This window comes from Idiotropiscis lumnitzeri, chromosome 14, assembly GCF_059441095.1.
Source record: "Idiotropiscis lumnitzeri isolate Australia: NSW breed Sydney's pygmy pipehorse chromosome 14, RoL_Ilum_1.0, whole genome shotgun sequence".
NCBI classification, from domain to species: domain Eukaryota; kingdom Metazoa; phylum Chordata; class Actinopteri; order Syngnathiformes; family Syngnathidae; genus Idiotropiscis; species Idiotropiscis lumnitzeri.
In genome coordinates, this window is record NC_142404.1 from 15,179,741 (window position 1) to 15,200,645 (window position 20,905).

At 42.2% G+C, this 20,905-nt stretch overlaps 2 protein-coding genes across 7 annotated transcripts in view; both read right to left on the minus strand.

Annotated features, from left to right (window-relative positions):
- Nucleotides 1-5,996, minus strand: part of map4k4 (mitogen-activated protein kinase kinase kinase kinase 4) — a 32,247-nt gene extending 26,251 nt beyond the window's left edge. For all 6 annotated transcript variants that reach the window (XM_088315978.1, XM_088315981.1, XM_088315980.1 and 3 more), the window contains exons 1-2: nucleotides 5,684-5,996; nucleotides 5,322-5,387 (exon numbers count right to left, since the gene is read on the minus strand). In XM_088315978.1, the coding sequence (XP_088172104.1) occupies nucleotides 5,322-5,387; nucleotides 5,684-5,740 (123 nt within the window). In that variant the 5' untranslated portion in view covers nucleotides 5,741-5,996. The remainder of the gene's footprint in view (nucleotides 1-5,321; nucleotides 5,388-5,683) is intronic.
- A 995-nt stretch (nucleotides 5,997-6,991) lies between these two features.
- LOC148323651 (LON peptidase N-terminal domain and RING finger protein 2-like) lies at nucleotides 6,992-17,457 on the minus strand. Its single transcript, XM_088315091.1, has 12 exons — nucleotides 16,122-17,457; nucleotides 12,619-12,737; nucleotides 11,733-11,855; nucleotides 11,505-11,660; nucleotides 10,909-11,116; nucleotides 10,717-10,810; nucleotides 10,522-10,636; nucleotides 10,221-10,342; nucleotides 9,951-10,137; nucleotides 9,580-9,714; nucleotides 9,341-9,490; nucleotides 6,992-9,007 (listed from the first exon to the last, which is right to left on the minus strand). The coding sequence occupies exons 1-12, from the start codon at nucleotides 16,822-16,824 to the stop codon at nucleotides 8,849-8,851; spliced, it is 2,271 nt and encodes a 756-aa protein (XP_088171217.1). The 5' UTR covers nucleotides 16,825-17,457; the 3' UTR covers nucleotides 6,992-8,848.
- Nucleotides 17,458-20,905: the final 3,448 nt, after the last annotated feature.

Below are 20,905 nucleotides of genomic sequence, written 5' to 3' on the forward strand. Positions count from 1 at the left end.
GTGAAAGGGGCTCATATCACACTTCAAAATAAAATGAAGAATACAAATGAATGATTAAAAAAAATGTCATCTTATTTTGACAGAAAGGAGGACGTGAGCATCCTCATATTGACCTAATCTGCCCGGAAACAGGCGGGTGTTCGTTAGAGAAGCGTGGATATGCATCTCCATGGCAACCAAATGACTCCCGCCTGAAGTTTCTCCAGTATGACAGCACAGGCAGGAAGCCGGCAGAGTCTGCCCGGTGACAGGAGGAAGGCTCAGGCTCGCACAACCTCTGCTCCAATGGGAGGCCTGCATCCCGGTCAGCTGCTCTGGGGGGCTGAGCGCCGGGGGCCAATAGCATGGGTGGAGGGATGGTCATGTGACCGGCCAGGGCCAGCCCAGTCAGCGCGGATGAAAACAAACGCTAACAATAATGAGGCTGCCGCCGGTTACACAACACACGGGCTACACGGCGCTCAAGTGGGACTGTATGTTTCCATGGCAACCAGGGGAAGAAAAAAAATCTGTGTATTATTTCAACTATATATAGCCGTTAACTCACCTAGCCTTACTAAAGTTAGCACTCAAGCTACAGAATATGATCGTCAAAGTGTTCATGCTAATGTTAGGATTTTAACAATGGCTGCCCCACCTGGCTAACCAATAGCAAGGCTAGCCCATCAGTGTTAGTCTGGTTTGCTAGCTAGCATAGACATAATCCCTCGCCCTAAAATTTGATTTTGCTGTTAGCGCACGCAGCCTCGTTAATGGTAAAAGTCAAGATACACATTATGTTCTGTGAAATAGCGATGCGTTTATGAAAAAAAAAAAAGCTGGCCATTGTTGCTAATGACTGGCAAGGGTAGCTTGTTTGCCACTCTCTAGCTAATGTGTAGTGGAGACAAGTTCACATCATATAATGAGATCTAGATCTTAGCACACGAGCCTCGCTAAGGTGACGACAAGCAAGGATAGCCTAGCTTGTTAGTTAGTGAAGATTTGTTCAAATATTGATCTCAGAAGATATAGCTGCTAATGCTGCTACTAACTTTGCTAACAATAGCATACAGACTATGCGTTACCGTTGTGAGATTACATAGTGATGACAATCCCTGAATTTGAAGACATTTACAACATGGCTGGCCCCGGGCTAACCTGTCTACTCACTGGAGGGTTCGGCTAGCATGCTAACTTTAAGCTAGCTCAAAACAATCAGATAATGTAGGTTAATAGCCAATTTACAACTACTACTAGAATGGGCTTAATCAAAGTGTTGCTAGCATTCGCCTAGCTTTCATAAACAATCCACGATAAACAGCCCCCTTAATTGACGGGTGGCAGATGGCCACCCGTATAGTCAATCACATGCATAATACACACACCAGCTCAGACAGACGAACAACTGTCACTAAGGAGTCGGACTAGACGTAGCATGAGGCCGTGAGCTAGGGTGGGGGTCTGTAATAAGCCATGATGGGTGTTATTTGTGGGTTGGGGGTAAGTCCATTTCTTACCAGTTCTACGCACAGCTCAGACGGGATCTGACTCTGAGACGTCTGAACGACACAAAAATAGCTAACATGTTTTCCCAGATAGAAATGCGTATATTAAAGACAAAAGACATCTTGGAAAGCTAAAGTTAACAATGAAGGCTATCCCCCATAGCTGTTATTTTGTTAACATGACGTACCACTGATGTTTTTTTTCCCTAATGCAATCGTGATGTTATTGTTTGCAAAATATCACAATATCATACCAAGAATTATGCTGTGATTACCACACTTAACTGGTGGATCGATTTCAAAATATATATGTAATATAATTGGGAGGCAAAATGTCATGAAAACATTGTCAAAACGTTGGTGTATCGTATCTTTACTTGCTTTGCAACTTCAATCATCACCCATTACTGAATGGAAAATTTGGCCAATGGAAATGGAATAAAACTGATCGGTACCAAAGTAGCGGACCAGTAAAAATGATTTGGAATAACAATGGGGCGTCGACGAGAGCTAAAGGCTCAGATAATATTTATCCACGTGGACGTCAAAAACAACATTTGCGGTGTGGCTTCGCCACAAAGTCAACTTCCTATTTGCTGCTATGCCGTTGAAAGGTCATGGAAGATAGGAGCAGAAAAAGGTCCCGGCAGCACATTTGTTGTTGCGGTCGTGGCTTCACTTCCTGTGCGGCGAAAAGGTCACAACAGACGCCATCGAAGGCCCACTTTGAATAGCCGGAACGTCTGTGACCTAGCTTGGCACGAGTCCATACGACTAAATTGCTTTGTAGTTTTTTTCCATGCAACTAATAACTATTATTATATTGTATGTACATATTATATATAGTGGACATGCAGCGTGTCTGGAAAGTATTCACCGTGCTTCACAAAAACACAGTACACAAAATGTGGCTACATTGTTAATACTTTCCAGATGCAATTTCACACAGAGAGCCCGCAAAATGTATGCATTAGAGCTGAAACTCGAATAATTTCAGGATCATTTGCTTCGGCTCAATTTTTTTATTTTTTTTTCCTCTGTGTGAAACATCCTAAGAGCAAAATTGTAGTGTGACATTTTTTCCTGTATCTCTGTGTGAATGGGGTAACGTGATATGACATTCAAATGTATAATTGGAAGTAGTGTTGCTGTGTGAAAGCATAGTATATCCCTGCCTTTGTTGGGTTCAGTGCAAAGGCGCAATAATGAAATGCAATATTTATGCGAAAGTGCAGGAGTTAAACATCAAGACATTGAAATTAATTGTGAGAAACTGTTTTGCTGTATGAAAGCTTGTAAGTTCTATGTGAAAGTGTAGACGGGTAAATGTCTACAGTACTATTTTACAGCTCGTAATGACACAATTTTGCTGAATTTTTGTGTGGAAAGGGGTAACATCACAACATGAAAATGTATTGTGAGCTGACGCGCTACCGTGAGAGCTTGTGCAACATCCTGCCTTTACTGGGTTATGTGTGAAAGATGCAAACGGATAAACGTCTGATCTGCGACCAATAGTTTTAATGTGTTGAATATTCATAGAAATCTTTTGAGCATTAAGTTGCCATTGCTTTTTGCACACGTAGCTAATACATCGCTAAAGTTAGCATTAGCATCCATTCAGTTACAGTTGTTATTAAATGTCAGCGTGTTGACAACTTCCTCAGTTTTTCTACTTCCAGTTTTTCCAGCATATAAAAAAAATATACTTTTTCAATTTAGTGTCAGATAAGTCGTAAATCAGGTTAAACGAGTTCCTCGGCGTATTATGGGGGGGGATTCCCAGCTCACCCACGGAGTGTGCACTTAACACTACCCCACGGTTCTCTGGAAATACGACCTCGTCTTTTTGAGACCCATGTTATTACTACGATGACGTGTTGGTTTCCTTTATAATTTCCACTTTTGCTTCCCCTCATATTTATTTTTCCGATCCTTCCTCCATCTAGTAACGTTCCGGAATTTCTGGGTCAGATGAGTGTGAAGAGGCGAGAGAGAGAAAAAAGGTAAAAATAAAAGAAAAAACTGTGATTCATGGAGCCCAACTCAAAGCGTCCAAGAGTTGTGTTTTTCTTTCTTGTCACAAATTCGGAACAATAGTTTATGTAAGTTCCACGACAGTGCTTTACGGGTTTTTCCAAAATATTCATCAAATAAATAAATAAGAAAAAAAATACAGCCATATTGGCAGCCATATTGTGGAAAGATGCGTTGTTTCTGAGATGAATTGACTCAAAGGCTTTGAACATAGTCACGGGGACTCGTACAAGTCGCGTGATTTGTTCCCGGTGCGAGGTTGACCGATGAGAAGCGGATTTATCCTGGGGCTGACTGGCTGTGATGACGAGGCATCTTCTCTCATCCATGTTAATAAACAAACGTCACTTTTGAACAACGTTCTGCACGGACATGATTCAAATGTCCCGTTCGGTTTGTCAGAGTGGAGCCGGATAAGCGGATGGTAAACAACTGTGTTCAAGAGCTGTGAACGGGGCGTGCTCAGCCACCCGGCAAGCACGTCTTGCTCAGCATGACAAAACATCGGCAAATTAAATGTTAAAGCGTTTGTTAACTTAAAACAGAATTGCATTGCATTTTAACCAAAAGACCTCCTTGATATTTCTGTGCTAAGGGAAAAGTTAAGCCATGATGGGTTTAAAAGTACATCCGTCCATCAGGATTGCACCTTTGTCTAAAATGCACCGCACGATTCTAGTTAAATTTTAGGATACAAATTAAAACTTTAACGCAGTTATTAACTAATGTTCCGTTATAATCATCCACTGGTGGGCTTGTAGATCCTTCCTCTCACGGTGTGCAGCTTGGTATTCGTTCTTTGTTTTGCATCTTTAAAGTAAAATGGTTGTGTAATAAGTATGTCACAAGTTGGGAACCATTTTGTTGTTGAATCAACGATTTGAACGAGTCATAAATCCCTCCCAAAACAAAAATCCCCCCAAAAAAGTCAACCTCTACTTTGTAGATTTTCACTTTTCGTGGGGGTTCCAGTCCCCATTAACTGCGAAAAATGAGGGACTACCATAGCACCAATACAGCCTCTTATATGAAAAGCACCATTACTACTACAACAACTATTAGTACTGCCGCCACCACAACCACAATGACGACGACAACAACGGCGACAACTAATTACCACTACTATTACCACCTCCACCACTGCAGAGTACCCTCACAAATTCACGAATCAACATGCACAGATTCACTCATTTCAGCATTTTGATGCTAAGGCACTACACTGAAGTAGGAAGAGCTCCTTTCAACAAAAGTAGTGCTTTTTCGCCAGCTTGTGGCATCTATGCATCAAGAGACTATGACGAAGTGAGTTGAGGAACTACACTTAGACAAAAGTAATGCTTTGCCGCTATCAAGTGACATAAACCTTTAGGGAGGGGCATCAATCACTCGCCACAGGGTATTCTACTACCAAGATAATTATGTATTGACTGACATAGGTGTAAAAACAACTACGATACATCACATATCAACATAGCAAGAAAAGGGAATGTCCCATGTCGGCGTATTGACTTTTGTCTCGATAAGCGTAGGGGCAGATCGACAACGGGGCGGGTCTAAATCCACCATTGGGCACTCAGGGGCACTGTGGCGAGGACAAATGCACACCTCCCTTGCAAATAGCGCCGTGAACCCTGTCAAGGGGGATGGAATCTCTTAAATCAGTGCAAATGGAGGTCGTGCATGCCATATCTAACTGGGGCGTGGATGAGACGTAGACACGCACGCAGGCGCACACACACACACACACACACACACACACACACACACACACACACACACACACAGATATTCACTAACCTTGTATACTTGTCCATAGGTGCCATTTCCCACCACTTCCACCAGCTCGAAAATCCCAGCAGGATCCTATGTGACGAAACAAGCGCGCCCAGTGATGAGTTAACGGAGCAGTAATTGAGCAAAGGGTGTGTTTGATGCCAAGGCCGGCGGCGCCCGTTCAGACTTGGCTTCTCACGCGCGCGCACGCACACACGCATGCATACACGCACGTACACGCACGCGCGCACAAACACACGCACAGCAGCGGTGGGGATTAGACAAAGAAGAAGAGGCTAGCTACAACCTCGTCAACAAACATGGATTCTTTATTTTATTTCAAAATGATTCACGGGATTAAACGTGTCTATAATCCGCCCACTTACCCGCAGGGATGCCAGGTCGATATCCACCAGGCTTTTGGCCGGAGAGTCGTTCGCCATTTTTAAAGCGGAAAAAAAGCCAGGCGAATATGAGCGAAATGGCGTTTTTTCTTTAAGTTTCTTTTTTTATGTCCTTCAAACCGACGGCGAAAGTCTCATCGTCGATTCTTGCTCTTGTGGCGTTAAATCATCGCCATACGCGGACCTCCTCTCCGCTCGTTCTCGCTCTCGATGGCTCCTCTCCGGCCACTGCTACATAGCGATTCCGAGAGCAGAGTGGTCTCCGCTCAAAGCTTCTCTCTCCCCAGCAGCATCCTCTTGATTGTCCCGCCCCCTCTTGGTTCTTCCGGAGAGAACCCGGATGATAGATAGAAAGATCGATGGATGGATGGATGGATGGATGGAACCGTTTGCGGGGAGGATCAGAGTAGATCACTATATAATATTTCAGTGGCACTTTTCCATCACGATACAGTGATAATCGATACTTTGGAATAAAAACATCAAACATACATCATGATACCGCAATAACAGTTAGTGGTGAGAATTAGAGTAGGCCTATAACTCACGATACATTACTGCAGTAAACACACACATCGTGTGTGCGTACGTCACTAAAGTCACAGAATTGTGTTCTCATATTTTTGCCCTTGATAGCGATTATATATGAATACAAAATTGAGGATACATCACTATATGTTTGGGAACTACAGAAAAACCAAATAAATGTATAAAATATCGACATTTTACAGTTGTGTGAGTAATGAAAATGTGGACGAACCACGCACACTATGCTTAACACATTATGTGTGACAACACTGACCTCATGTGGCCACAAGGTGCAGATGCTTTAAAACGTTTGTGAAGCTTCAGCTGGAAAACTGACATTTGGTATGCATGACTATCATGAGTAGAACCACAAAAAAAGAAGCCACGCATGGGGAAAAAAATGACTTCAACACGTTTGGCAGCTTTTTTCGGCTCTTTGTTTGCCTGTGGGTTAATATTTTTGAAGAACATATAACTAGATGAGTGGTTTGCCAAATATTCTGCAAGCCTTACAATAATAACCAATGTTAAAACATAGCGTAGTAGGCCTAGTTGTTCATCAAAAAAATAGTTACATTTGTCTAAAACTGTATTTAAAGTTGTAAGCACTTTATCACACAAAAAAATGAAATCAAATCTATTTCATATAAATACATATTGTACCAAAATGCTTAAAAATGGAAAATACAACTAATCTGCTTATTCTAATGTACTGGATGCAAAGGTCAGTTCTTGGGGAAAAAACAAGCAAAACGACAAAACTCATGATTTGGTTTCATTTATTGGCAATAAAAAATAAGTACAAGATCTCCCTTTAAAAATAATCGCAGGGAAATGCAGCATGTTGTAAATCCCGTCCACGAAAGACAGGAAGGAGATCACAAACATTTGGAAGGACAGAAGAAGAAAAAGCGCATCTACGGTACATTTAACCTTCCTCACCGGAACATTCTCTCCAGTCATTTAAAACCACACCTGCCTGTAACATTGAATTATTTATTTTTTTACATTTTTAGCTATAAATAATCAACTAATTTCAAGCAACAATTTTCATTTTCACCTATCAGACCGGCAGCAAGAATGCAAACTAACACGTTTTTTTTTTTAAGTGCTTTTGAGTCTAAAAAAAAGTAAATGCTGCTAGCAACACATTCAGGAAATCCGTCGCAAATGGCTCAAGCGCGTGTAGTGAGAAAAGTGTGTAAATGTACCGCACATACGTAAAGATTTGAAAAAGGCCTCCGTGTTACATCAACACTGACAACTCACATTCAAGCATCAACAGTAGCACTGCAACACCAGTGAGGAGAGGAACGCAACGCACACCGCCATTGGGACTGAATGAAGAAATGCTAGTTGGGAGGGCTAGCGCCGATATGTGGTGTGCCAAGCGCAAAAGATTATGTACATTCGAGTTTTTGCTTGTTTTATTTTCCTTGGTTTTGTCTGTACAGTCAATGTGAAATAAAAATGGAATACTTATACAGCTACAGAGTAATTAAGTAAATGGACTGCGGTTGCCCTGGGCTAGTTTGCCACCAAAAGGGGGCTGCGGCAGCACCCTTTTAAACTAAGAAATAAAGTTCACACCAAATATTGCAATAACAGCATATAACTACAACAAAGAGTGGGGAGTGAGGTTCCCAAGGCAAGGGTGCTGCCTAAATGGGCTGCAGAAGATATTGCATCAAAGGGGCCAATTTTAACCAGAGGATCATCCATCCAACCATTAACATAGCCGCTTATCCTCACGAACTTTGGACTAAATACTGCCGTAACTGCAGATAGTTGTTGGCTATATGAATGGATTGAGGTTTCCAGGTTAGCTTGCAGCGGCCTGCGTATACATTTTAAAACGATGTAAAACAGGCCATTTTCTAACTTGGGAGTTTAAACTAAATACTCTGGTGGCTTCAAATCGCTACAAAACATTGTGCATGAGTGCAGTCCCCTCAGTTGGTGTGCTGACGGAAATGTGCCGTGGTGGCAATTATAACCAAGTAAAACAGAGCCTGTTTTAAGTTAAAGGTAAAAGTTTGCACTAAATAGCGCGTAGCTGGATATCGCTACGACAACGTGGTGGCCAATTGAATGAATTGAGATTCCAGAGGCTAGTTTGCTGCCTAAACGGGCTGCAATAGGAACTGAAAACATTGCAAACTACGGCCCACACAAAATATTATGGGACTTGCAGATACCTACAAGACAATGAGTAGAAGTAAGGTTCCCACAGGCTAGTGTGCTGCCTAAAAGGGCTGTGGTACAAATTAAAATAAAAGTATGAGAGGGCCTTTTTGAACAACAAATGAAGTTTAGACTATAGAACTGCCCAAACTGTATATATTCGCAACAGAGGGGTGGTGATGGTAAAGTTCCCAAGGCTGTTTTTTGCCTTCTTTTCTTACCAAATGGGTTTTAGTTGCAGGAAATAGCGGTTATCTTGTTCTCCATCATGAAATAGAAAAAAAAAGCTGCGGCGGCGGCACGTAAGCAAACACAGGATTTGGACGACAATAACACGCAAATGATATATATATATCTATATATATAAAAAAAAAAAAGTGACTCGATTGACTGGATTGTGCGCAAATGTTGCTGAGGCGATGAGGCTGCCCAGCGTCACCGCGGCCTCTTGCGCATGACGAAGATGAGGACCTTTCGGATGGCCAGCAGCCGGCCCTTCAGGGCGCTCATGGACAGGATGGTGAGCTGGGCCCGGTTCTCCAGTGGCAACACGGCCAGAAGCCACCAGCACCACGCCGGGCCGCTGCCGCTCGACTACATCAGGACACAAAACAACACATTCAGTCTTGCTGCCTAAATGGGTTGCGGTTGCAATTAAATCTAAGCAAAATAGAACCTTTTTGAACTAAAAGACAATGCCTGTATGACATCTTGCTAACAGCATATGACCGCAACACCGGGGTGGAGTGAGGCTCAATGGGCTAGTTTGCTGGAGATTTTGGAATGAAAAGATAAACAATGCAAGCTGCATGCAGTTATAATGCAGTGGACTAAGATGCCTCAGGCTATTGTGCCGCCTAAATTGATCGCAGTCGCAATTGAAAGCAAGGAGCCTTTGAACTGAGGGATTGCAGGCATTGTTCTCACCTGTGGGTCCGGGTCTTTGCCGGGCAGGTGTCCAAAGTGACTGACTATTTGCGTTTTCATGTTGTCTTTGAGCGACGTGAACCAGTTGCTGGCCTGCTCATACACGGCGTCGTGCAGCTTCAGGAGCTCTACCAGCTCCTCGCCTTCCACCTGCAACATACAGCATGACATTCGGATTCCATGAAGATTTTTTTTTTTTTTTTTTGCACACCAGATGATTGTTGAGAGGTGGGCCCCACCTTTTTGTCTTCCAAATACTCAATTTTGGCAGTGTGGTAGCCGTCTCTCTGGCCGTGACTTAAGACTTTGAAGCGAGACACACCGATGGTCTCCACCACAGAACGTCCGTCGGGGAAAATCTTGACGTCTTGGACCTGGAGAGCCAGTGAGTTTATTTGTTAACACAAGTTGAGGCTAGATGAATTTTGGAGCTCGGGGGACACATGATTTTTTATTTTTTATTTGTTTCTGTAGTGGAGATCCAACTTAATAGGTCGGTATTTTTTATATATATTTGTTTTTAAGGACATTGTAAAACTCTTCACTTGATTTTTTGTGAACCAATTTGTGGGCGATGACAGCAATCAATATGACAAGAGGCGAGTCTCACCTGCAACATGCACCCGTAGTCTGCGAAGCCTTTAAGCTCGTCTGCGATGCACATGCCAAACTGCTTGGTGCCCGTCTCCATGGAGCGGCGGATCATGAGGCGGTAGCGTGGCTCAAACACGTGCAGCGGACACGGGATGGTGGGGAAGGCCATGGTGCACACGAAGATGGGCACTTCCTGGTTCAGACTGCAACGGGAGCACATTTTGCAAGTGAGTCACAAGGATGGATATTCGGCAAGAGGGTTACGGAGCCACTGGCTGAAACTGACTTGGAGAGCTCCTTCATCTCCTCTTCGTGGATCTTCTTCCTCTCCGCCAGCTCACTGGCCAGGTAGCGCTGCAGCACCTCCTCCATCAGCAGCGTCTTGTTGTAGGCTCGTGTGGCCAAAAACTGACGTGAAAGAAACAACACTTATTCAGTACGGCACATACACATTAATCTGACCCTCCTCCCCCCAAAAAATGGCTGCTTCCAACCAAAAAAGTCAACTTCCTGTCTCTACGGGTAAACTTTGACTTTTGTTTTAAATCACTAAATTCAGCTGAATCTGAAATATGACCAATGTTTACCTCTGACAGGTTCTCCTTGCACAAAGGGCAGTTAGGGTTGTGGTCCAGGCAACGCTCCAGACACTTGAGGCAGAAGGTGTGTCCGCAGGGCGTGGCCACCGGCTCATAGAACAGCCTGGAAGATGACGGCAACGTTGTTAAGGGAAGTGCGTGTGTGAATTTATCCTCCAAGGCATTAAGCGACCGGCCATTCACCTCATGCAAAGTGAACACTCCATGTCACCGCTATCCAACAGGTCGGCGGGAACCACTCGACCTCGACATGCTGGCTTGACGCCGCTCGACTCGCCTGCATAAGAAGAAGGTCATTTTAATCAGTCCCATTTTAGACGTCAACTTTACCCCTTTTGATCGTTGGATTTGAACACACTGCTGTGAGGTTCCTACCACGTTTGAGCAGCTTGGAGGGAGGATTGAAGAACCCGTCATCATTCTGCTTCCTCTTAAGGCCAGTGGGTGGCGCCGGTACCGAGGCCAGGACGTCAGCCAGGCTCTTAGAGCTGGTGCCCTCGTTGGCTTCTGGAGAGCACGACTCCCACAGTCTGGAAGATGACTCGTCCGGCAAGGCGCTTTCTGTCATACTCAAATCAGAGTCCTGGACAGAAAAAAATAGTCATTATGGAGGATGGATTTGCAGCAAAGAATCAATATAATTGGTTCCGTAATGGTTAAGAAAACAAAGATAAGAATCACAGACAGTTAAAGTCGTTAGTCCTCAAGTATTTGCAAAACTTTACAACCGAGAGGAATTTTCAATTGCAAAATCATGCAAAAAAAAGGCAGTGACTGATAAATCCAACTAAATCACATTAAATTACATTTTTAGGCTTGGTTTGCTGTGAACTTCGCTGTCACCATCTTAAGCATAAAAAAAATAGAAATCGCAAGTCACTCAAAAGTTGTGGTACCGGTGTATCAAATTAAAGTAAATCAAATCATGATCCAGGTCCACTTTCAGTTTTTTATATTTATATTTTTTTTACCTGTGAGGATGAAGCAGGCTTCTGCGCAAGGGGCCTCAGGGTTCTCAGCAGGGCAGGGGGCTTGATGGGGCGTGAGGCGACCCCACCCTGGAGGGGGTGCAGAGGCGTGGGCATGTCTTGGTTCTCGAACACAGAGGAGAAGAGCTCGGCGAGGACCTGCATCAAAGGAAAGGATTGAGTACAGCCAGCGCAACGGCGGATGGCAAGCTGGACGGATGCTGCGATTACCTTCTGAGCCTCAAGTTGGACTTTGGTCCAGTTGGGTTTGAGTGCCACACACAGGAAGTACTCCTGCAGGGCCTCATCGTTACGCGATACTTTACTCAGCGCGGTGGCCTTCAGGTAGTGAGCCTATGATGACAAAAAAAAAAAAAAGACGTATTATGTAAGGAATTATTACAGTTACAAAACAATCAGTACAGAAAGTTACGAATAGTCCTCCCAAGAACATGTACACCTTGTTACTTGATCCAAAATGACATTGTCCCATTGTGTCACAAATAAAAATCACAACAATAAAATGAAAAACAAAAAATACAAAACTAGTAAGGTGGGGAAAAGTAAAGTCATAAAGTACAGAAAGGTTTTGGGAAAAATACAAAAAAAATCTGTGCAAACAATGTGCACAAAATGTAAATGTTTGGAGAAAGGTATGAAATACACATTTAAAAAAAATCTAAATAAAATGTATAAAAATACATAAGGCAAAAGGTAGAAATGTTTTCAAAAAAATTGGAGGGAAACAAATTCTAAATAAAACAAAATAAATAAACAAAATTAAAAAAAAAAAAATATATATATATATATATATATAGAAATAAATACCAATGAGAAAAATAAAACAATGAGAAAGTACAAAGAAAAATTTTCAACTAAAAGTAAAAAATAAAGTTTTAAAAATAACATTGAACAAAAATCTGAAAAGAAAAACTATAAACAAAATGGGAAACCTATAAAATGAAAAAAGATTGTAAAAGTTGGAATAAATAAAATAAAATAAAAAAAATAAATAAAACTATTTTGGCTAACATGCGACGCGTCTCGAGCTCTCACATCCCAGAAAGCTACGGCTGTGCTTTCCCACTCACACCCAAACTTGTTTCTGGCGTCTCACCTTTGGCCAAAGAGGTTTGATCTGACACAGGTTGCTGGCGTCCTGCACCGCCAGACTCACGTTGTTCATCTCCATGTGCAGTTCAGCCCGCTGGCACAGTAAGCGGCCTGAAGAGGGCGCTGCACACAAACACACAAATGAGAACGTCGGGTCAAGTGACTGCAGAAGTAGGCCAGCTGGAGCTTGTAACGTGACATGAAGTGCAGTCACGTGGACGGCCGGGGGAGAAAAAAAAACAGCAGCGAAGGCGATCCTATCAGGAGGGCTAATGACAAGCGTTTTAGTTTTATTATTCAAGCATTTACGGCTGACTAGATGAGTCACATCGTGTGAAAGATAACAATAAGTCCGTCCTGGACTCGGAAGAAATCGCAGCAGGGAGTGAAAACAACCACGCTTTAGGAGAGGGAGCAAAATGTGGCTATTTTTAGACAATGTGTGATTTATCCTCATGTGAGGAACTTTTAGTATGTGGGACCAAGCTGCAAGCATTGCACCGGGGTTGCAATCTGATATGTTCATTTCGTTCAGTTTACAACGGTTAACTTTAAAAATGAAAAAAAAAATCATGTCACTGGCATTTCAATAAATTATTAAATTCATTTTTAAATGATTCCACAAAGCACAGAGAGGCATCCTGCAATGCCTAAAATGGAGACTGTCATTTGATGAATGAATGGCGGCGTCTGCGGCTGACATGTGGCGCGAGTAAAATGACAGAAGGTGTCGTATGTCGCGGCAATCGTGGCCAAGGCCAACCTGACTGCTTCCTTCCCAGCCGCCAACACAGTCGTGCCTTTTGCCCAGCAAACACTCAATCTTTGCACTAAACAGACGTCGAGTGTGAAAAATGGCTACAGAGTCATTCTTATTTCCAATTGGAAATAAATTATATCCGCAGCACAAGCATAAAACCGTTTGATGTCTGAAAATCTCTGCCTGGTCCCTTATTCTGCCGAAGATGTCTGGCCTAATTGCCATCTGTATTTAAAGTCTGGATTTTGTTTTTTTAGACAGTCAGTGAAAATACTTTAGATACATTTAAGTTTGCCAGTTTTGTTCAAATCGATCGCTGAAATGCTTCGTTGCAGAAGAACCCTCATGGGTTGGGCTCAACTATTTTGAAAAATAATCTAATCGCGTTTTTCCCCTCAGCATTTACAATTGGAATTTAACTTTATTTTTCATTTTTTTCCCCTTCAAAATTGAAGCCTGTGAGATTATAAAACTGCATTCTACAACTTTGTGTTGTCTATTTGAATTTGTATTGCAATTGTTTGGACCGACTGGTGAGCCATGGATCGTTTTGTATATTCCCTCACAATCTTTAAGGAAGAGTTTAGGAAGCTGACGTAACACGGACGTAAGCTCTCGTGTCGCATTCAAAGGCTTTTTGCAGAGTGGGGACTCAGCATGACCGAGGACTTTGATGCGCACGGCTGGTGCAAGAGCAGTGTTTGTCACATTTGAATCAATGACAGCGTAATAAATGTTTTTTTCTCAGCACATCACTTCAGCGACTGAAAATAATTTTGCAGTTGCGTTGATGTGAGCGCGTGATCTGTTTGGCTGGATGGGATCAGCAAATATTTTGCATTTTAAGCAAAAAATTTGCCCATCGCTTAACAACATAAATGTTCAGACACGCAAAATAAGACATTACAACAAACACAATCTCGTTCACTCCATGGGTGTTCTGCCATTGTTATTAATCCAATGTTTCTCAGATTAGCATCAATTATACACAAACACTGGCATTTTGGGGGCCGCACCAACCCCAATCACCCACTATGGCTTGATTTGAGCTGAGATTGGTTATGTTTTTTTTTATTTGCTGACCAGTCATTGGCTAGAAAATCCTGATTGTAAAACCTAATTCTAGTCGTACTTGCTCTGAAATTGCTGCTTCCCTTAAATAAAAAAAAAACTGCTCAACTTTAGAAAACAAGACAAAAATTCCAAAGAAAAAGCATACTGACATAATTATGCTTTTAGACTTTTTAGGATTTCAAAGATTTTTACAAAAGGCCCAATCACTTCTGTGCAGTCAGATCCAAACAATTGTTCCTGTTCCGCCCAGACAAAGTGAATTTTAGCAAGCTCACGTGTGACTCATGTCGTGCATCACAACTTGGTTACGTATTATCTCCAGAACCATGACCTGAATGTTACCCAACGTGCCAGCACTTATGAAACATTAAAGTCTTACATACGCGGCATCCAATTACGCAGCAACTAGGCGACCTAATAGTCAGAGTGCATAATAATAGTTAATAAGTGTGACTCTTGCCACAGCAATACAGTATTATATTACTGTACTTCATTATGACGCATGTCTTGTACCATATTACTGTGTCACTGTTGGAGACACTTTTAGGAAAACATTTTTTTTACGGACTTGCTTTTGTGTTGTAGTTAATGTAAAATATGTTGGTGAGTTTATATTTTGTCCATCAAGTGGGGCACTTTGTGACTCCTTTCTGTGTGACAAGTGCTCTACAAAATAACATTTACTTTGACTGAGGTGATCTTTTGAGGAGTTAATTGAGTTTGTTCACATTTCTGCCCCACGAATGGGCCAATTAGAGGAAAATAATTTTCTTCTCAACAATGTGTTTAGACTGTAATGGCAGAGAGACTAAAAACGAAGATTTTGATATCATTCAATGAGCCATTATTAAACCACAAAAAGGTATTCAGTTGGAAATACAAAAAACACCTATGAAATCAAATGAAAAAAAATATTACTAAAAGCCTCAGCTCCCAACTTTTTTTTTCATATGGTAATAACTAAATTCCAAGTATTTAACCTGGCATTTTCAGTGTCATGAAAATTTGGTTTTGTTGAATTGGATCAAGTGATTTAAGAAATAAAATACTAATGTATGATGATTTATTATTATTCAGTTTTAACCCTATGAACCACTCACACTAGGAAAAGTACTAAAATGTATTTAATCAATTTTATAATATAATAGAATTACTTCACGAGGATGGCCTTTTCCCTTGAAAATGACCCAACTATGGGAAATGCTTGATCCCAGTGCGATAAAACAAAAAAATGGACCATACATGACTGATAAAACCCCTACGAGTGAAGGAAAATATTTCGTGAGTATGATAAAAATGAAATGATTGAATCGTCCTCTCATTTAAAGAGATAAGATCATGATTATTTTATTTTTGTAATCATCCAATTTAAGTAGGTAGACGAATTACAGCAACAACAGGAAAACATTTTAATGAGGACTTTATATTAATGATTAAATTTAAACTATGTTAAATAATTTTAGATTCCTCTCTTCACGATCTATAAGTAAAGTTAACTTGACTTGCGTGTTTGTTGGGTAATGAAGAGGGCCACTCATATAACATGATCAGTGTGTGTGGGGAGGCCACACAGCGCCACCAGCTGGTGACACCATGAAGTGGGCAGTGTGAAAGTAGGTCACTTGTTGCATAGAATAAAACGTTGAAAAGTTAAAAAAAATAATAATCCATACCTAATTCCACCGCCTCGTCATATTTCTGCAGCGCTCCCGTCAGGTTCCGGCTCTGCCGCAGCACCTCGCCGTCGATCCACAGGCGACGTGCTCGGCTCTCGGTAGCGAAGAGTTTGTCAAGCAGGCCGCCGAGCACCACGTCAAGTCGGCGGCCGTTCGGCAAGCCGTCCTTGCGGACCAGGGCTCGTTTGCAGTGCACGCAGTCCGTCACCGAGTCGGGCTCAAGGCAGCGTCTGCAGAAGGTGTGCCCGCACTCCACCGTGGAGGGTTCGTGGAGCAGGGAGCGGCACAACCCGCAGGAGAACAAGTCTAGTCGGTCGTCCTCGGTGCCACCCCCATCGGGGTCCTCGCCTTCCTCCCCGCTAGCGGAGCTCTGGAGGCCCGGCTCCTTCTCTCGGAGGCTGCGGGCAATGCTCTCGACCAGCAGCGGCAGCTCCTCCGGCCGCAGCTTTCCCAGACTGGCCGACACGCAGTACGAGTCCAGCGCCTCAGAGATTCGTCCGGCGCGCACCAAGGAGTCGGCCTTGCGTAGGCACAAGCCTCGGTCGGGTTGTTGGAGGTCGGCCAGCTGCGAGCTGTAGATCTCGGCTGCCAGGCTGAAGTCCCCGGCGCGGCTGGCCTCCGCCGCAACCTCCAGCATCTCGGGGCAGATGCCCAGGGCGGACGGGTGGGAAAGCGGGTGGAGCAGCATTTCAACCTCCATGATTACGTAAAAAGTACCCAATTTAACTATAAAAAAAATGAAAATAAGAGCTAGAGGACTAATCGCATCTCCCTGTCGTCCAACCGAACACCCGAATGCGGCCGTGTGCTTTCCATTGGAAGTGAATTTGGATCCATTCCGTATTCATCACATCCGTCTCTACGTGCCCATTTTTTTTTAACACGAATAAAAGAAGCCGGGGGAGGTTTGGCGAATAAGAAGCTTAAATTAATATGCACGTCACTCAACAGCGTACGAGGAGGGGAAAAAACAGAAAGTCAATTTTGACGATAAATGAAAGAACGGTACAGTTTAGCAGAATTACACATAAACTTTCTTCCCCTGGTTGTTTTGAAATACAAGAACCAAGTTAGCTAACAGCAAGCTAACGTCGCCCTAGCCTCTCCAATCACACGCACACACCAAAAGACTCTCGAACGACGCAAAAGTTATAAACACGTCCTCCTTAATGGGTGTCACAAAACAAAACAAACAAAGCAAAAAAACTCAAAAATAAACCTCGTTGTTTTTCTGGTCGACTCGCCACAGGAAATTTCGCCCGGACAGCTAAAGACGTCGACCCAGCCAGGAATCTGCTCGTTGCTAGTTTGCTGCTCGCTGCAATTTGCTGTGGTCTCATTCGCCCGAACGGGTCACGTGACGTACGAGAAGCTCACCCATTGGCCGGACGCACGTCCCACTTATATAACGCGCTTGTGTTGTTGTATAACTCCTCTCTCGCCGCGGTGTGAATTGCACACACAAGGCACACGATTACACATACGTGCATACATATTTATAGGTATGTATCACACATCATATTCACACGAGGGTATAAACGTTTCATCATAAAATATGTGAGAGGATCACCCCCAAATGACGTGACGTGACGCGGCGCTCTCGCTGGGCCCGTCTTCATTGTTTTATGTAACGCTTTTATATAAGCAGCGTTCCAAGTGCGGCTGCTTTTCTGGAGCATGTTGCATGTTTGTTTTTTGTTTAGGTTTTTTTTTATACAAGGGTACGTACACATAAAAAAAAGTTCTAAGACGAACAGTGACCCCCTTTGGTAACAACAATTTCATTGTGCAACAAAAATAATGTTACGTGACCGTTAACTAACGTTGGCTGCAGCACACTTGTACAATAGAAATCAACAACAAAACCACTACATCACCAGAATCGCCCCAAGGAGGCAGTCCATAGAAAGCTACATCACCAATATAAAAAATATAAAAGTTCCATCAAAAATTATGTTTATTTGGACTTGTCCATATAACTGGCTGTGTTTGGAATTAATCAAGCACGTATATACACTTGGGTTCTATAAAAGTGCCTCTGTTTAACACCAAATGAGGTTCAGATGTTCTAGTAGGCTTTTCCAGATTTTATTTTTACTTTTTATTAGAAATTAAAAATCCCTTTATTGTCATTGTACTCAAGTGTGCAACGAGATTTTAGTAAAAGCATGAAGGTTTTGTGCCAACACTGACTCATAATTGGAACTGTTCATAATTCTCTCCTCCATTTCTGAAGGCCCTGATGCATAAGGTGAAGAAAAACAGCCTCATGCTGCCATGCGTGAATGTAGTTTTAGTGATCTTGGTAATGAGCAGTGTTGGGTTTGCACCAAATATACATTTTGGGCTCATAACTCAAAAAAAAAAAACTTTCAATTCATCAGGTCATGCATGAGTCGTGACACAATTGCCCAATTGCAAAGATTGACATTTTTTGTAAAAATATGGCTTGCCAACCTACCCTATAGCACAGACATACGCAGAAGATGGAAGATTGTTGTCACAGGCACTAAACAGCCAATATGATGATGAATGTCTTCACTGTTCTCTTGTATATTTAATGCCTTGGAAATTATTTTGCCCTTTCCCGTGATGCCGTGGTAGTTCTCTGTGAATGTGACCACAAAAATGTCAAGAAAAGCCGTCAAGAACAGCTGATCTTTATTTGGGGCAACCTCAATAATGACAGTTTTGCGCTGACTCCCATTTACAACAAGTTTGAAATGTGATTAGTTAATTCTGAACACAACCGCATTACCCAGTTATAAAAGGGTGTGTAAACTTGTGCAACTACATGGTCAGTTATTTTTCTTGAAAGTATTTCATTTTTTTTTCAATTGTGTTGTACAGGTGATAGGTCACAACAGTGGGAAAACGTTTGAAATGGCAGAGGTAGTTTTTTCCTTCATATCTTCCACGAAACATAATAGCATGCTGCGTGTGTGTTCACGTGTTGACTGCTCTCATGACTCAACTCCCCATGGAGATAGAGGACAGGTGTGTGTGTGTGTGTGTGTACACGTTTTTCTTTTTTTTTTTAACTGACTGAATTCACGGTCACGTGTTGCTGTGAGTTATTTCTAACAAGCTGTTAGTTCTACTCCCAGTATTTTGTTTTATTTTATGTCACCCCACAACACTGCCTCACAGTGAAGAATTTTACTCTGCCCAAAATTTTGCGGCTATAAAAACAGCTTCGGGCCTTCCAAAACTTTGCACAACTGAAAATGTTCTACCAACATTCTCACGACACCCCAACTTTTGCGCCACCACCCAAAATTGTGCGTAAATTTGCATATCTAAAAATTTTGTAAGTCTCAAAATTTTGCATCATCCCATATTTTGTAGCTTTGAACATGATTTACACCTCCTAAAAATATAAATCTCCCCAATATTTTACAACACCCCCTACTTTATGCCCCCCAGACATTTTGCACCTCCCCAAATTTTGTGACATCAAACATGTTTTGCCTCCCAATATTTTGATAAAATTAATATTCTTTCCCTTCCAAAATTTTACACCTACAAAATTTTGAGCCTTCCTAAATTTTAAACCTCCGCAATTTTTGGAGATCCACATATTTTATTTTGCAGATTTGGTTCAATTTGTAGAGCCCAGCTTTCAAAGCAAACACGGTGAAGCAGCGTTTAGTTGTTATGCTGCACGCAAATGGAACAAGTTGCCCAAAAAAAGTAAGTCAACCCCAAATGCAAATGTCTTTAAATCATCAATGCATCCCAAAATTTCTCCCCTCCAAATATTTTATCCCTCCCAAATTTTAACATCTACACAACATGTCAAATATGGCCCATTTCCAAATTTTTACACCTTGCAAATTTTACGCCACCTCAAATTTTGTGGCCCAGAAAATGTTTTGCCTTCCAAGTCTTGGTTCAGAACAAAACCACCAGCAGGGGGCAGTGTGAGCTTCCTCTTTTTACATTGCCCCCCCCCCCCCTCATGTTGGGTCTGCTCCTCTTTACTTTTGACTACTGCTACATTATAATCTGGATAAAAACTGCAATAATATTCATAAAAAATATGGTAGAGTTATGATTAATTTCCCTAAACGTTACGGGTTATTTTTGGTGTCTGAATCATTCCATCCTCCATAAAAAATAAACTGTGGACAAGGTACTGCAATGGTCAGTAGTAATTCACACCAAATGGAGTAGTGGGTTATGCTTTTGACCTTTGAGGCGCATGAAAGGCCTTCACTGCCACCCATCCAATCGCCCACGTCACACATTCAACACCTGTCATGCTGTGAGGTCACCTGTTCCCAGCGAATTCGGGCAAAAGTGTTTAATTGGCCAGCGTGTTGCACAGGACCTTTGCAACACGCTTGACTTATACGTCAAAGAAAAATACTCCTAGTGCGACTCGGTCATGATGATTTCTTCTTAATGACCATCCTGCTTCTTGCATGTGTGCTGCAATGCGCAGTCTACATATCGTACGACAAGTAACATCAAGTTTGGATAAGACCTCCCCGAATTTTCTGCTATGCATCTCCAAATTGTAAGCCTCACAATATTTGACACCTGCAATTGTGGTATGATTTTGTGGCTCCCGTTATCGTAGCCCTTCCAATATTTTCACCTTGCAAAATGTTTACGGAGACCCAGATTATTTACGATTCCTACTATTTTGTGCTTCTCAATGAGCATTTTTGGTGGAGATCATTTGGCGGGTGTCTGTTATGGAGTGCGCATTACAAACGTGCAGTATTTAGTTTAGTGCAAAGAAAAGTTGGGTTTATCAATAAAAAGTGTTAATG

Excerpts from the sequence above, each read along its gene's own strand:
- LOC148323651 (XM_088315091.1), bottom strand. The coding sequence starts at position 16,824 with ATGGAGGTTGAAATGCTGCTCCACCCGCTTTCCCACCCGTCCGCCCTG. Across the intron at positions 11,856-12,618 it reads TCAAACCTCTTTGGCCAAAG|GCTCACTACCTGAAGGCCAC; the intron begins GTGAGACGCCAG and ends TTGTCATCATAG. Across the intron at positions 9,491-9,579 it reads AGTATTTGGAAGACAAAAAG|GTGGAAGGCGAGGAGCTGGT; the intron begins GTGGGGCCCACC and ends TGTATGTTGCAG.